The sequence below is a fragment of the Alternaria arborescens genome, assembly GCF_004154835.1.
Source record: "Alternaria arborescens strain FERA 675 chromosome Unknown contig_6, whole genome shotgun sequence".
Taxonomy (NCBI): domain Eukaryota; kingdom Fungi; phylum Ascomycota; class Dothideomycetes; order Pleosporales; family Pleosporaceae; genus Alternaria; species Alternaria arborescens.
Window position 1 is genome coordinate 897708 of NW_021167861.1, and position 15951 is coordinate 913658.

Below are 15951 nucleotides of genomic sequence, written 5' to 3' on the forward strand. Positions count from 1 at the left end.
GCCTCTTGTCCTACAGACACGTTGCTGTCCTCCTTGAACGTTGTGTAACAATTACCTGTGATTCTCGACTCGCTGCCTGTCGGAGAACAGCCGCGCTTCAATGCTAGTCTTAGGATAAGTAGAGCTTCACGCTCGCGCCGCCACAGATAGCCGCGCCGGTCGAGCCGTATACTGCATCATCCACACCCGCCTCCTTCTCTGCTTTTGAAGCAGACTCGCGACCACCATGCCGCCTTATGAAGCCCACGAGATGCGTCGTGGCAAGTACGCGAGAATCGATGACCCCGTCGACGATGTCGAAACCCCGACGCGCTTCTCCTCCGAATCCACCGGCACCCTAGAAGACCTCGAAGAGCACGACCCACTTGCGTTCGATAGCAAGATCAGGCGCAAGAAGAGCGCCGGAGATCTCAAGGTCCGGAAAGCGTCGTATAGAGACAACGAGTCTGCGGCGCCGTTCCCTACACAGCAAAGAAAGTCGCGATGTGCACCAGGCCGCTGCTGCTGCTGGCTGCTGGTGTTTATCGCCGCTACCGTCCTGATACTTGCGTCGGGAGGCATATGGGCATACAAAGTCTCGGTGCCCGAAGATGGATTGAGTCCGCCGTGGTATCCTTCGCCAAAGGGCGGCACCGATAAGGCATGGGAGGATAGCTACAAGAGGGCTGCGGAACTGGTAAAGCAGATGACGCTGCCTGAAAAGGTCAACATCACAACGGGAACAGGCTGGAGCATGGACCTCTGTGTCGGCCAGACTGGGCGCGTAGACCGGTTGAAATTTCCCAGCCTGTGTCTTCAGGTACGTACGATTGACATGTGGCTAGGACTATACTAACATGCTCAGGACGGCCCATTGGGTATTCGATTCGCCGACAATATCACCGCGTTCCCTGCCGGTATCACTACCGGCGCAACATGGTCCAAGGAACTCATGTACCTACGTGGAAAGGCACACGGCAAAGAGGCACGACTCAAGGGCGTCAACGTTCTGCTAGGTCCCGCTATGGGCCCTCTCGGAAGAATGCCAGCTGGTGGCCGTAACTGGGAAGGATTCGGATCAGATCCAGTTCTACAAGGTATCGCAGCCGCTCAGACTATCAAGGGCATACAAGATGAGGGGGTCATGGCTACCGCGAAGCATTATGTCGGCAACGAACAAGAGCATTTCCGGCAGGCATGGGAGTGGGGCCTTCCAAACGCCATCTCGAGCAACATCGATGACCGCACATTGCACGAGATCTACGCATGGCCTTTTGCCGATTCCATCAAAGCTGGAGTGACCAGCGTCATGTGTTCGTATAACCAGGTCAATTCCAGCTACGCTTGTCAAAACTCCAAGCTGCTCAACGGAGTCTTAAAGGATGAGCTCGGCTTCCAGGGCTTCATCCAAAGCGACTGGTTGGCACAACGTTCTGGTGTGGCTAGTGCTCTTGCGGGCTTGGACATGACAATGCCAGGAGATGGCTTGCGATGGGCCAAGGGCAATAGTCTATGGGGTCCTGAGCTCACGCGGGCAGTTCTCAACGGCAGCGTGCCGATCGATCGCGTCAACGACATGGTTACTCGTATCGTGGCATCATGGTATCAAGTTGGACAGGACAAGTGGGACAACGATGGGCCAAACTTCTCTTCGTGGACCAACGACGAGGTTGGCAAGCTTCACGAGGGCAGCCCATCGAACCATGAGATGGGTGTGGTAAATCAGTACGTCGACGCGCAAGGAGAAGGGAAAGAGGCGCACAGCCACCTAGTACGTCGCATTGCGGCCGAAGGCACTGTCTTGGTGAAGAACGAGGGCAAGACGCTTCCCCTGAACCGCAAGGGTTGGAAGACTGACGGCAAGGCCAAGACAAAGTTCCGCGTCGGTGTCTTCGGTGAAGATGCACGTCTCCCTCATGAAGGAATCAATCACTGCTCTGATCAAAGTTGCGACGAAGGAACACTAGCATCCGGGTGGGGATCTGGCGCCGTGAACTTCTCCTATCTAGTTGAGCCCATGTCGGCTATTCGGGACGCTTTCGACAACGAGACTGTATACGTTACTGACTGGCTGGAGAACAAGCTTCCTAGCCAGAAGGAGATCCTCGTAGACCAGGATCTCTGTATCGTCTTCGCCAACTCCGACGCTGGTGAGGGCTACGAGCATTACGGAAGCATACGTGGTGACAGGAACGACCTCAATCTGCAAAAGGGTGGCGACAAGCTGATCCAAGACGTTGCTAAAGACTGTGGAGAAGGCATGGGCGACGTTGTGGTTGTCATTCATACTGTTGGACCTGTCATTCTCGAGAACTTCATCGACATCATGAATGTCAGGGCCGTCATTATCGCCAATCTGCCTGGAACCGAGTCCGGCAATGCCATTATAGACATTCTCTTTGGCAACGTCAACCCGTCTGGTCGTTTACCCTATACTATTGCCAAGAAGGAAGACGAATATGGTCCAGGCAGCAAGATTAAGTATCTTCCCAGTCCTTCCGATGGTCTGGCGCCTCAACAGAACTTCTCAGAGGGTCTCTACATTGACTACCGTCACTTTGACAAACAGAACATCACTCCACGATTTGAGTTCGGCTATGGTCTTTCGTACACAGATTTCAAGCTGTCTTCCCTCTTGATCGAAGAGAAGGGCGCTAAAACACCCTTTCCCAAACCCCGACCTGATGGCCTGGTACCGCCCAGTTACTCCACGGAAATACCAGATCCCAAGTCCGCGCTATTTCCTGAAGGCTTCAACCAGGTAGAGCGATACATCTACCCATGGCTCGACTCTACGAAGGACATCAAGAAATCCGAGCCCATGAACCCTGCCCCACCATCTCCCCTCAGCGAGGCAGGCGGTGGCCCAGGCGGCAACCCCGATCTCTATACTACGCTATTGACCGTATCCGCATCACTAGAAAATGCGGGACCAGTAGATGGCTCGTCAGTAGTCCAACTCTACATTGCGTTCCCACAAGACTACAAGGATCATGAGACGGGCGAGCCTGTTGACTTCCCCGTCCGTGTGCTGCGAGGGTTTGAGAAGATACATCTAGAGAAGAACACAGGAAAGCTTGTGCAGTTTGAGGTGACAAGAAGAGATCTGAGTTATTGGGATATAAAGAGGCAGAACTGGGTGTTGCCTAATGGCGAGTTCGGTATTGGTGTAGGATTCTCGAGCAGAGACTTGCCGTTGGAGGGCAAGTGGTAAGGCGGCGTTACTTGGATAGAATTGTGACTGGTTTAGTGCTGGAGTTCCATTTGTGTTATTTGTCGATATCCCATACATACATCATATTGCTAAATATGACCTTACCACCATCCACACTGCGATGCTTCTCGATTGTGTAACTTTGCTTTCTTCGTGATACTCACAACTCACTCTTTCCTCTGCCATCCTGTTCTTCAATCGGTCTCCGGCCTCTAGCAAACAAGATTGTGCGCCACAGTTTCTTGCCAGCGAATTCCATGTAGTTCCTCTCCTTCATCGTTTTGACATCAATATCCACAAATCCAGCCTCAGTAAAAAATTGTTTCACGCCTTGAATAGTGAAGTGCGGGACTACGACAGAAGCTTCCATCTTTCTGCGAAATTCGGGATCGCTGTCGCCGACGTCGTGCTTTTGTTCGGCATTATGATGGTGTTGATGCCCGTGATGGTGGTGATCGTGCGAATTGGAGGCCTTTTTGTCGCCGGGACCGTGATGATGCCCATGTCCTCCATGATCATGACCATGCTTGTGATTGTGTAGAGCATGATTGCCATCGCTCCCTTCGATCGGTTCCCCGTCCTCGCCAGCCAATAAATCTCCTCCCTCTAAGAAATCATTGATGACCAACACACCACCCGGCCTCAGCCTGTCCTTCAACTGACTAGCGGCAAACACAACATCCTCGAAATGGTGGAACCCAAATCCAACAGTCGCAAGATCAAAGTTCCAGAACTCCTGTCCCGACAGTGATTGTGGCTGAGGGTCGGACTTGACAAACAAATCACCAACCACGGCGCTGACAACGTCTTCTGGAAGACCGGCATCGCGAGCACGAGTGTTGTATGTAGATACCATTTTGGGTGAGATATCGATACCCTGGGTCTTGGTAACGTAGGGTCCGAAGACACGTGTCATCAGCCCAGTGCCACATGCATAGTCCAGAAGACGAACTTGTGTGGCATCTGTACTGGATCCCGTGTTGGTAAAGGGGATACCAACCCAAGATAGATCGGAGCGAAGACTATCTGCGACTCGGTCGTTGACGACATTGAACCAAGGCTTGCTGTCGTAGGAGTCCGATATGGCACTGTGGAATGTTCAGTATAGATGTGCGTGGTAATTCATAGAATGATGTATCGTACTCGAAATACCGACGGTTTGCCTCTGCGTAGCTCATCTTGAATGGTACGCTGTTCTCTGTAAGAGTGAGAAGTCTGTTTTATGGTTGTGATGTCGCTGATGCAGCGTTGTTAAATCTATAAAGTATTCTGGAATCGAAGAGAAACAAGTAATTGAGGTTTGGGGGATGATCAGACTTTCCTTTTATGGAGTGAAGAAGGTTGCGAGGATAGATTCAATGTCGCCGGTCTGCATCGGAGACATACGCACGCTAAGCCTATATTGGCCGAACATCACAACGTGTATCAAGAAACACGCAATATACGAAATGATTTATTTGATATGGCAATAAAGGAGCGAAGAAGTCCCCGTTCAGGTTTGCCAAAGCACATGTGGCTTCAGTTGGTCTCCTCCGAACATCGCCCAATTTGCACCTAGGATGTGGACACAGCTACCGGAGACATTGTGATATGGCTCCACAGGGTGCAAAGAAGCCTCCGTAGACCGCGACCTTCAAGTCACCTTCATAGCCGATAGTGGATGAGTCATTTCGACTGATGTTTGAGGCTATCGTGAAAAAGTAGCGATTCTCACTAGCCTTCCTGGCGTGCTTGGTTACCACCTCTTATCGAAATGATCTTGTGTCGTCGCGCCTATGTAGTTCGTGTCGTACGGTATCAAGAGAACATCTCTATCATGTTGCCCACATCTGCTTCCTCCGATAGATCAACATTGCCTCCAGAGTTCTGATTCTGCAAAGCTTGTTGCCGCGCAAGGCCTTCTTCTCTCTTGCGCCGCTTCCTGACATCTGCATCTTCCCAATCAGCCTTGGTCCTGTTCAAAAGCTTCGGTTCGTAGGTCTGCAAAAGGGCCTGGCGAAACCGACTTATACGATCAAAGTTGATCTTGAAGCGCTCGTTGGCAATCTTGATCAACGTTCGCAAATACTGCTGGTCTACCAGGGCAATGTTACTTCCATCATCATCTTGATAGCCAATGATGGAGTCGAATGAATATCCAGCTGACCGGACTGCTACCATAGGATTTGAATCTCCCGTGTTTGGTGACCCTAGACTCACGGCCCCGCTCTCACGAAATCCTGCAGTCAATGCAGCAGTGAGGACTTTTTGGGCATGGTCCATTGATGCGCTCAGGATGTGGAGTATCTGTACCTCGTCAGAGTCTGCCGAAGATTTGCAAGAACCAAAATTACCATGGGTTCAAACTTGAGATGAATGTATCTGCAAGAAACACTAGGTGTTCTCTCCTCAGTCTCATATTTCTGCAAGCCAAACTCCGACATGAGATCATGATTTGCTTCGACACGTTCAACTGGCGTATGCGAAATGAACAGCCATGCACCCCCACCACCTTTGCCTCCTGGACCAGCACGTGATTCTTCCCCTTGAGCCGAGTCTGATGCTTCGGCATCTGCTTTACGCCCTTCTAAAAACACACTAATGCGCCCCGAGCAACTGCTTGTTGTAACGAGACCTTGGAGCTTATTGATCTCGCCGATTAGATCTCGGATAGGCGCATCAATGGAGCCCTTTGGGGACAGATCGTGGTACTCGCCATCTGGAGCATCGAGCTGTTCCAGGATCTTTTGCTTGCGTACTTCGAAGCGAGTCGGCATGTCTGTCGTGCTCTGTGGCTGTGTGGGAAACCCGTGACAACGCGCCGTATTTTCGCGTTCGAGTGCGTCATCCATGGTCTGTGCTCACATTCCCTTCCAAGCATCCACGTAGACGTCTGCAGTTATAACCAGTCATACCGCTTGCCGGCTCCGCAAACCAACTAAATCGACATCATGCCACGTAAAGCTACCAAAAGTACTGGTGCGCCGGCTTCCAGGAGTTCCTCCAAACGTCCCGCACCGGAGGTTCCAGCAAGGCAGTCTAAAAGAGCACGGGCTACGATTCGGAAATCGTACGTCGAGCCTGAAAGCGACACGGATAATGAGGATAGACCAAAGAAAGTTCAACTATTCAACGGCGACTATGACGATGATGAAGGGGTGGCCTCCGACTACGAGGAGCACAGCGACAAGGATCCATCGTCGGAATCTGAGCCCGATGAAACTGCCACTGACGATGACGTCGAGAGCAAGCGGCCAACTCCGAGAGGGCGCACCACCAAGAACCTCCCTATACACAAGAAGGCCGCCGATGAGAAAGAGCTTTGGAGACCGGGAGCGAAACTGGCACCAGGAACGCAGCTGGTCATCAAGAAGCCAAAGGCCCGAGATGCAGGCGACACGCCATATTTGGATCACACAATCCACCCAAACACAATGTTGTTCCTCAAGGACTTAGCAGCTAATAACGACCGTCAATGGTTGAAGCGTATGCAACCCTTCATAACGCTTGCTTCACTAGACCGCCCGCTAATGGTTACAGTCCATGACCCTGATTTTAGAGTTTCATTTCAAGATTTCACAACATTCGCCGAGAAGGTATCAGATAAGATTATTGAAGCAGACGAGACCATTCCCGAACTACCGGTCAAAGACGTGGTGGGTATTGACGATTTAGCTATCGTGAGAGACATCACTAACGCGTACAGATCTACCGTATCTACAGAGGTGAGCTTGGAGCTTGATTGTATCGAACCACGCTCACTACTCAAGACATCCGGTTCTCAAAAGATCCCACCCCGTACAAGGTGAGAAAGCGTCTCAAGTTTTGTTGGAAAAGGCAGAGCAATGCGTTCAAAGTCATATCTCGACATGCAGAGACAGATCTTGCTGGCCATCTAGCTGACTCTAACCCAATATCATCTGCCCCTCGAAGATGTTTTTGTCCTTATGCTCGGTCATGGCAAGGTGCAAGCAGGCTGACCTAATCTAGACTTACTTCTCTGCGGCTTGGTCGAGGACTGTGAGTTATCTTTGTGCAGCAGTTAATCCGAGCCACAGACTGACATTGGACACAACCGTAAGGGACGAAAAGGTCCTTACGCGCACTACTACGTTCAGGTGCAACCCAAAGGCGGGAGCTTTGTAGGTATGTTTGATTCTCTTCTTCTCTTGTATGTGTGCGATTGCTATAGCCACGAGCTGTCGTGAAACCTCAACCGAGGCGAAGCGCAATCCCGTGGCCGCCGTGGTTCTTCTTTCGATCAAATGTGCATGATGTATGCATGTATACCCAATGGTTGCCGTCGCCCATGAGATCAAGGACGGGCCGAGGCCTGGCGGCTTTTGTCCTTGTGTGGCCGAGCCTCGCACTCCATGCTGTATTTTGCCGTAGCACGACCGCCATTTCACATATGACAAGGTACTGTCATTAGTGTAATTGGCAACCCCGGCCAGTACTGAAGAGCATGATCATGCCTGGGACATGAGTGCTCAACATACCCCGCTGTTGGTCTTATGTTCGTATCCGCGGTCAGACAGCGCAGCGTAGCATCTTGAGTCCCGATACCATACTGGGCGATATTCGTTGGAAGATGCGTCGGATCGCTTCGAGGTTCGGTCGTGTTCGGTACTGTGTCGTCGGGACGGTGCTCCTGTCTAATGCATGCCAATGCCTTGTCATCTTGCCTACGCAAGTAGCAACACATTCAACGGCGCGATAGTATTTCTAGCGCTGTCTTACCGCCATTGTTATCATACTCGCACAGGCGTACGCTGACTTTGGAAGGTGGTGGCTTCTGGCAGCCGGACGCGACGACCCTCGCCAAACTTCGACGCGACATCGACCGTAAACCGCACAAGTTCAAGGCGGTTCTGACTGACGCCGGCATTCGGGAGGCATTCCTTGGTGGCGTGAAAGATGACGAGAAGAAGGCTGTCAAAGCTTTTACGAGTCTGTCGATGAATCAGTCAAATGCTCTGAAGCGCAATCCAAAGGCGAGTCCTCTCTGCTTTACCTTTCCTTGTATGAAACTGTCTTATCAGACGTCGGTCACCAAGCAGGAAGACGCGTCTCAATTGCCAATTTCCTGCAAGGGCAGAGCAATTTCTGGATGATTTTGCGACAGCTATGGCGGGATCGGGTGTCCTCCGCAGCCTGGCACAGATCAACTCCAAAACTAGCCCGGGAACTTCCCGCCTACAAGGATGCACTCCTGTGAAACTCTTCCGCTACATTATCTTGCGAACGGCACACGACAACGATGACGAGCAACTAAGCTTCGGTCTCGTACTGGACAGTTTTGCGTTACAACTGTGTGCCGTCCGGCAAAATAGAGTTTCAAATCGCCCCGCACTCAACAATTCAAGCTGAGTTCGAGATGTCATAGCTAGCACCCTTTCAAAGGGCGGGGTTTTCTGCTGGTAGCAGCGTCACTGCCAAGTTGCGGAGTTTATTACGAACAACCTTCAGTCTCACTGTGCCTGCTCAAGTTTGCTGACAGCTCTCAGGGATATGACCATGATCACAAAGACATTGAACTTCTGCGGCTCCGCAATTTTACCATGGGGCGAAAGCTTACAGACGACGAAATTGTCGGTGTTGGAGGTTTGGAGCGTGTGGGTAAGCTCGTAGCCAATATGGTGCCCTTTGTAAGTCTAACGATTCGTATTCTTGACATTGATGGCATAAAACGTTCATTGAACAGCCGAAGTTAAAAGCGGCGGCAACTTGTTAGGGTTGTGCCTGTACATTGCAAGCTATGGGGTGACTATAATGCTGGCCAGTAGTGTGTTAGCATTGCGGTCACCCGCCCATTATGGAATTGTCTAGGTGTGGAGAGAGGCCTGAGCAATCTTGCTGAGGCGTTGCACACGAAGCCGCTAACGACTGTGGCAGATCACCTATCTTAACAGCATCGCGATGCCCGACGATGACACGTCAGACTCGAGCGACGGCGATGGAAGCGATGCCGAGCCTGACAATGACAGCGGCGCTGCAGAGGATGACGAGGCTTGATGAAGGCAATTTCAACAACGCATGTTCGAGGCGCGGTTCTTCCAGCCGAAGTCATTTGGATGCACACATTGGTGGAGCGTGGAGGAGTGGGCCACACAAGCGCGAAGCCCGCCAATAGACGCCTGTGTAACCCTGCGGCAGTGGCGCTGACTGGTTGGTCCCAACTCATCTTGCATTAGTTTTACGCCCGTTCAAACTGCTTGCGGGACACTGCGGCGCTAGAAGGTCACGTTACTTAGTGGGCTGAGTAGGACCGAGATATGCGAGACTAAAGTTTAGCAGATCGCAATAGGAAAAGCCTTTCTACGACCCTGGTCCCAGTTCTCTCGCTCAAACGCGGGCCTGCCGTCTTTCCTTAGCGGCTTCTGCTTGGTTCCAGCGAGCCAGGGGAGGCAGCGCACGGGGCTCACTTTTCACTCGTCTTCGATGATGACCCGGTGTGCATGGCTGACCGCATCGACGCCAAAGTCTCATCGATGACAGTGCAGAAGCGAGACGTATAGCAATCGCTTTGTATAATCATCCGATCACCTGCCCTCTCCATAGTGTGCTCTTGGGCACTGTGACAAGCTGCACACGTTGCGTTAGGCTTTAGACGGCCACGGCCCGAGGCGCACTCGTTGTCCTGGGATGCAAGGTTTCCGCCCTAACGCGTCTGATCATGGCCAGCTCCATTTCGTGACGACGGCTTCAGTGAGTCTTTACCGGCGCCTTAAGTCGCTGGCGGTTAGTTGCTGCATCGCTCTGCGTCATGCACGCACAAGAAGCGGAAGGTCGAGCGGCTTATACTGTTCGGTCACACTCGACATGGTGTAAGCATGACGCCAGCAGCTCCAACACGAAACCTTGACAACTGCAATACCAAGTGCGTCGAGTATGTCGCAGGTCTGCATGCTCCATGTCAACCAAGCTGCGAGGCCTTTTGATGCTTTAGCACGTCATCAAAAGGCGGTGTATTTGTAGGGCACCTCGTTTTGTCCTTCAATCCCACCGTCCATCACACCGATGAGCCGCTGATATTTCGTTCTTCCGCGAATTAGCACGCTTCGGGCTGATCCATCGACCCGCAATGGCTTGCGTCCGCTTACCCACCTCTTCCGCGTCTCTGATGATATTTACCGGCGTTTGTGACACAGCTGGATCTTGCAAAGTCAGAACGTGTCGCCTTACCCTCTTTGGCACTCCCGTCGGATTCGTGAGGCGAATATACACGGCGGTTTGCCCGAAGATGAGGCAAGCGGACGCTGCGGTACCAGACGGAGATGGAATACCGCTTATCCGACAGGATGTTGTCCCTCATACGGCTACTGCAAGAACGGAGCTTCTGTGCTGAACCATCAGCATAATGCGGTGCTGCGGCGCATTCAGAGTACTAACAGGATGCGAAAGACTGCGTGTACACCGATGCATAGCCATCACCAGACTGACTACGCCTCTATCGCACCAGCACACCTTGACAGATCGGTGAGTGTTGTTTGTTTTGTAGTGGCCACGGTCGCGCTGTGGAAGCATTGTTTGCATTCTTTCTGCCTGTCAGACACTAGAACAGTGGCACAGGCTACAATTCGTCTCGGAGGCTTGACGATATCTTCCCGCCTGATGCGTCTGCATCTGGATTTACGTGCAGATGGCGGTACACGAAACGCGGCACAAGCGACATGGCCGCTTGCACTGCGTACGGTGACACAAAAGGGTAGCCTCCGCAATTTCCAGCTATGCTATGCATATTGCGGGAAGGCTTCGGTGACACAAACTTCGTTAATCTAAATATCAACGGGATACACGCGGGAATTCCACTCTCGTCCCGGGCCGCTGACACACATGGTACCAATTGAGCATCTCCAAGTTGCCCTCGCGCTGTTCCCCGACGTCCATGAAGAAGACGATAGCTGAGCATCGCCTAAGCTCCGTGCCGCAGCAGTCATGGACGTTACGCGGCTATTTTGCTTGGGTGAACCGACCGAGGCGGCTGAAGATCACATCCAGAACAGATCCCGGTTGATCTACCCCACAATCCGTTCATTTGGTGTAACCGTCGTCAGCGGCATTCAACGGCACTTTGCGATGTGTGCAAGACAAGGCTGCTGACATTTATTTATTGTCATTGTAGCAGCTTGCTCAGTGGGCCGATTCTTCCAGGCCGACTTGACTCCAGACGAATGACTGCATCGGTCCTCATCTATCATGGGCTGGTGACTGACTCAAAAGCCGGAATGCGGTGTGGCAGACAATCAAATTACAACAAAGATTAAATGCGATTGGCTGCAAGCTGTCAGCCCGCTTGATACAGTTCCAATAAGTGAAAAGGGTACCGTGTCCGGAATGACGGCTTTGACCGGTGCAGACACGTCTTGTGACCAAGGCAAGGTTTTTTGCTCTCGCCTGCCACGATTAGGATTTACCCGTCGAGCAGCAGATGCAAGGCACATGCCAGCTGCGAAGCTGAGATTTGCCCAAGAGAGTTGAATACTAGGCAGGGGACGTGCTGATTGGTTGATTAAATTTGACCGAGACCTGGACGGTGGAAAACTAAGCACGAGATTGTGCGGGCCGTCCGCCCCAATCTCGAGGCAGAGGACGGAGTGTTTTGGCATGTGTGGATAGTCACGAACTACTGCTGACGACTCTTTGTTGAAAGTGTCGGCGTCGTCACCTATATGCGGCCAGCTGGAAAGAGGCCGGCGCGATGCCGAGGCTGAATACGCACTGGGCGTTTCGCTATTCTCCATGGTACCGTGCCTACATCCGCACAAGTCCGAGACTCGTCACCAGGCGGGACATACGGCACCGCCACTACTCAAGACGACTCGACAAGTGCCGTTGGCTTGTCTGTATCGTCAGTCTCGACAATTATGGAGGCGTCGAATCAAGGGGGCAGGGAAGCGTTTTGCCATGGGCACCAGTTCGCAAGCCTTGGACCGGCGCAAGGGATGAACGGTTTGCCAAATTGTGGATGCCAGATTGAGAGGCGTGATTCGAGGACGAAAGTGGGCTGCGTCGCATGCCAGCCGTCTTACACGAAGCAATAGCAGCTGAGGATGAGGAAGTCGGTACATGATTTTTTTTCTCGCAGGCAAGACTGGCCAGAATCGGCTCTATTACCAACCAGCTTGTGTGGACTGAGAAGGCAAACTACTGCTGCTGGTTTGGACGAACGGTTCTCCCGGCGCAAGACATCGGTTCTCCCGTACACTGCCCCGCGAAGGAGTGCCTGAAGTCGCCGAGACGCACCGGCATGTGCTTGACTAGCAAGCAGAGAGCACTCACGTCACAGTTGTCCAAGCACTTAGCAGACGTGGTTGCCGAAGTGGTACACACCAACAGTCAGACAGGGATGGTGCCCGTCCTTGTCGAGCAAAATGACCGACGCCCCGAGTTGATCAGCCCTATCAGACATGTTGGCAGATGAAAAAAGACGGCAAGCCGCGTCCGGGAGGTTGAGGAGAGGCACATTTGCGAACCCTGCTTGTGCGTGGATCAGGCTGCGGGAGGCGGCAAGCAGCGATTGATCTGGGACGAGGAAGCTCGAAAGCCGTCACGATGCATGTGTGTACAAAAAAGCATAGCAGGGTCGGGACAGCAGGCTTCGCAGCAGGTCGCCGGCGCCAGCACGCACGGTACGACCAAGCTGACCGGACGCAGGCGCGTACCGTGGTTCGTGAGCTGTCGAATGGGCGAGCTATGGGCTTGGCAGAGGAAGCGACACGAGGGACGCAGAGACGGCCCGTAGACGATTCAAGAGCCCGAGGTGGTTCCATGAGTCGAGGCGACTGTGCCACTTGAGACGCATGCGAGCTGCAGACGGCGGGTAGGCTCTCGCACAAGCGCGGTGCAGCCAGCGCAGAGTCTGGCATCTCGTGCAGGCGGGCGGCAGAGTGACATTCAGGATGATGTGGCCTTGGGCTTTTGAGTATTTATTGCGGCGCCGTGTATGTAATTAAAGGCTCGTAGATCACAACGCGACGGGAGTCCCCGAGGTCTTGGCGAGTCACACATCTCAAGCAAGCTGCCGGGCCGCAGCAGCATCATGCACATGGGTGGTGGACAAGGCCTGTCTCGCGGCCATGGTCATGGGCGGCGCCATGGGCCTTGTCATGGGCGAGGTCATCATCATACACCGGCCCAAACAGCAGCGCAAGGGTGTCGTCGCCGTCGTCGTGTCGGGACGAGGAGTCGGGCGAGGTGGTAGGGGCGCCTCGTATGTGTGCGTGTGTGTAGCTCGTCTACGCGGGTGGTTGTGGGCTGCACGTCTGGCTGCAAGTGAGGGTGCCGCATGGCATTTAGCGCGTTTGGCGGACCGTCGCCGTCGTCGCTGCATGGGGCGGACAGGGTTAAAAACGCCATCCCAGTAGAAGCGGCGAGAAGGTTGAGTTCGGGCACGCGGTGGGTAGTAATAGCGGCCGCTCCAACCTGAATCTCCTTTTTCGCTTCCACGCTCTTGGGTCCCGTCTCCTCCACGCGCTTCGAGAAGCCTTTCACTCCACAGCCTCCCTCACCTCTCCGACCTCTGCTACGACTGCTGCCTCGACCACAACCGCCGCCTCACACCCTCTCGCGGCCCAGAGCAATTCCTCCGACCCGCCCGCCTGCCCTGCCCATCGTCTCACTCTCCTGCAGCCGACGTTGCGGGCCGCTCTTGCCAGTATTTTGTGACACCTCACCCGCCCCAGAGCATTTTCCGCACCACCACCCACCACTCGCTCTCGCCCGAAGCCCTTGCACTCGCCCTCGCCCACAGCACACGCTGAGCAAGCCGGCCGCTGTGTTGCACTGCGAGAGCGCGCCGTGACAGCTCCCCGTTGCGCCCGCCATCCACCACCCACCCAGCTCGACCACGCAACCCAAAACATGTTCCCTCACCAGGGTGGCCAAGGCCAGCTTCCCGCCCACTGGCAACCACCCACTGCCCAGCAGCCCGCGAATGGCTCGTATGCGCAGCCTCCGCATGTAAGTAGTAACAGTCTTAGTAGCAGAAGTAGTCGCAGTCTGTTGTCACGCGCGCTGCACGTCATGTCATGTCCCTCTCGTAAGCTGGTCTGGGTGACAGCTCGCTGACACTTGACGTCAACCTAGATGAACACCACGCTCCCACCTCCACCTCCACCGCCCCAAGAGCCCCGCCCCGACATGGCCCAACATCCTCAGTACCAGCACCAGCAGCCATACCGTCTGCCAGGCCCCAATGAGTGGACACGCGCTCCTCCTCCGCCAGACTATCGCCAGCAGCCACCACCGCCTCCCCAATATGTCCAGCAACACCACCAGCCGCCCGCTCCGCGACAGCGCACTGCCATTGCCTGTCGCTACTGCCGACGCCGCAAGGTACATGCTATTTGACGCAATTGACCCCAGAGAATGCCTGCTTACCCTCCCTAGATTCGCTGCTCCGGCTTCGAGGCGACTGAAGACGGCCGCTGCTCCAACTGCATGAGGTTCAACCAAGACTGCATCTTCACCCCAGTCTCGGCCCAGACTCAGGCCTTTGTTCCTGCACACACAGTCTGGCGCGGTGTCGGACAGCCACCGCCCATGTACGGTGCCTATGGGCAGCCACTACCTCCTGCCAGCCACGGCGAGCCATATGGCCAGCCGTCGCGCCAGCCGCAGTATCTGCCCAGCCCCACTGCAGGTCCGTACCCAGCTCATTCTGACTATGGCCCGCCCAGTGCTTCTCCAGATGATGCGAGCCGTGATGCGCTGGCAGGCAGGAAGAGACTCCATCCTGAGCCTCATACCCCTACTCTGCCGCCGCCACATCCTGGCTCAGCGTCACAGGCTCCTCATCGAGGCACTGGAGAAGGCTATGCCTATCCAGAGCCACCGTCTCTAACTTCGGCTGCTTCAACAGCAAACACTCCCACCCCTTACCCCTCCGCGCCTCCTCCCGCCCACCCTTCCTACGCCGCACAGCCGCCGCGTCAAGCTTCTCCACAGAGCGCCTACCGCTACGAGCCGAGTCGCACCTCTTCATCGCCACACTCTCAAGCACCAACCACCCCCGGTGCCCCTCCTACGCCTTATTACGCAGCTCCACCGCAGCCCAACGGCGTCCTGCAGCCACCGCCTGCGCGCAGTGATGGCAGAACCCCACCACCGCCTACATCGACACCCTCGGCTAGACCCAGCATGCGCATCAATGACCTCGTAAGCGACAATGGCCCCGCTCGCAGCTCGACCGATTCGTCCATGCTCAATATGCTCAACCGCCGGCCCATGTAAAAATCTGCCTCGCGCAAGTGGAGACGCTCTGGAGCTGGTCTTACGAGAGCGCTTCGCACACCCGCATCAAGCGTAGAACAAGGAGCAAAATTTCCCCTCCGAATCTGTCAGTCGTCGTTTACTGCTTTCCATGTACAATCTGTATTTTCGTCCAATCGACGTTTGCTTATCGCAAGGAGTTCTGGCTGGCAACAGCGTGATTTCTGGGCGGCTATCTGAAACTTTCAAGAGCGACAAAGAACTTCCGACGTTTTCCATTTTAATACTTACGGATCCATTCCACTGTCCCTCCCGGATCTCATCTCGAGTGTGACCTAAACTACTATACTGGGTGGTTATTCTGTCTTTTCCCGCAAACATCTAGAACTGGGGGTGCATCATCACATGGAGGCTTCGTTGATATTTGCATCATCGTAGCGTGGGTTGGGTCCAGCATCAATGTGCTTCGCTGTATATTGTCTGGGGTAGTGGTCGCTTGTGCTTTTTGGTACCTCTTTCCTATCGTACCTATTACGTCTGTTTTTTTTTCCCGCGGTATTCCCCTT

At 54.0% G+C, this 15951-nt stretch overlaps 6 protein-coding genes across 6 annotated transcripts; 4 read left to right on the forward strand and 2 right to left on the reverse strand.

Moving 5' to 3' along the window:
• Positions 1-226: 226 nt before the first annotated feature.
• On the forward strand, positions 227-3193 carry AA0111_g3548 (putative beta-glucosidase E; the record flags this gene model as incomplete). The annotated part of the gene is made up of 2 exons (XM_028649445.1): positions 227-799; positions 845-3193. The coding sequence occupies 2 exons, from the start codon at positions 227-229 to the stop codon at positions 3191-3193; spliced, it is 2922 nt and encodes a 973-aa protein (XP_028509095.1).
• Positions 3194-3353: 160 nt separating this feature from the next.
• On the reverse strand, positions 3354-4371 carry AA0111_g3549 (hypothetical protein; the record flags this gene model as incomplete). Its single annotated transcript, XM_028649446.1, has 2 exons — positions 3354-4281; positions 4337-4371. 2 exons carry the CDS (start codon positions 4369-4371, stop codon positions 3354-3356), a joined length of 963 nt encoding a protein of 320 aa, XP_028509096.1.
• A 619-nt stretch (positions 4372-4990) lies between these two features.
• On the reverse strand, positions 4991-5949 carry AA0111_g3550 (hypothetical protein; the record flags this gene model as incomplete). The annotated part of the gene is made up of 2 exons (XM_028649448.1): positions 4991-5479; positions 5527-5949. The coding sequence occupies 2 exons, from the start codon at positions 5947-5949 to the stop codon at positions 4991-4993; spliced, it is 912 nt and encodes a 303-aa protein (XP_028509082.1).
• Positions 5950-6123: 174 nt separating this feature from the next.
• On the forward strand, positions 6124-6914 carry AA0111_g3551 (hypothetical protein; the record flags this gene model as incomplete). Its single annotated transcript, XM_028649449.1, has 3 exons — positions 6124-6658; positions 6713-6828; positions 6879-6914. 3 exons carry the CDS (start codon positions 6124-6126, stop codon positions 6912-6914), a joined length of 687 nt encoding a protein of 228 aa, XP_028509081.1.
• A 1819-nt stretch (positions 6915-8733) lies between these two features.
• Positions 8734-9187, forward strand: AA0111_g3552 (hypothetical protein; the record flags this gene model as incomplete). Its single annotated transcript, XM_028649450.1, has 2 exons — positions 8734-8820; positions 9068-9187. 2 exons carry the CDS (start codon positions 8734-8736, stop codon positions 9185-9187), a joined length of 207 nt encoding a protein of 68 aa, XP_028508983.1.
• A 4064-nt stretch (positions 9188-13251) lies between these two features.
• Positions 13252-15406, forward strand: AA0111_g3553 (hypothetical protein; the record flags this gene model as incomplete). The annotated part of the gene is made up of 4 exons (XM_028649451.1): positions 13252-13385; positions 13858-14134; positions 14261-14509; positions 14564-15406. 4 exons carry the CDS (start codon positions 13252-13254, stop codon positions 15404-15406), a joined length of 1503 nt encoding a protein of 500 aa, XP_028508982.1.
• Between the last annotated feature and the right edge of the window lie 545 nt (positions 15407-15951).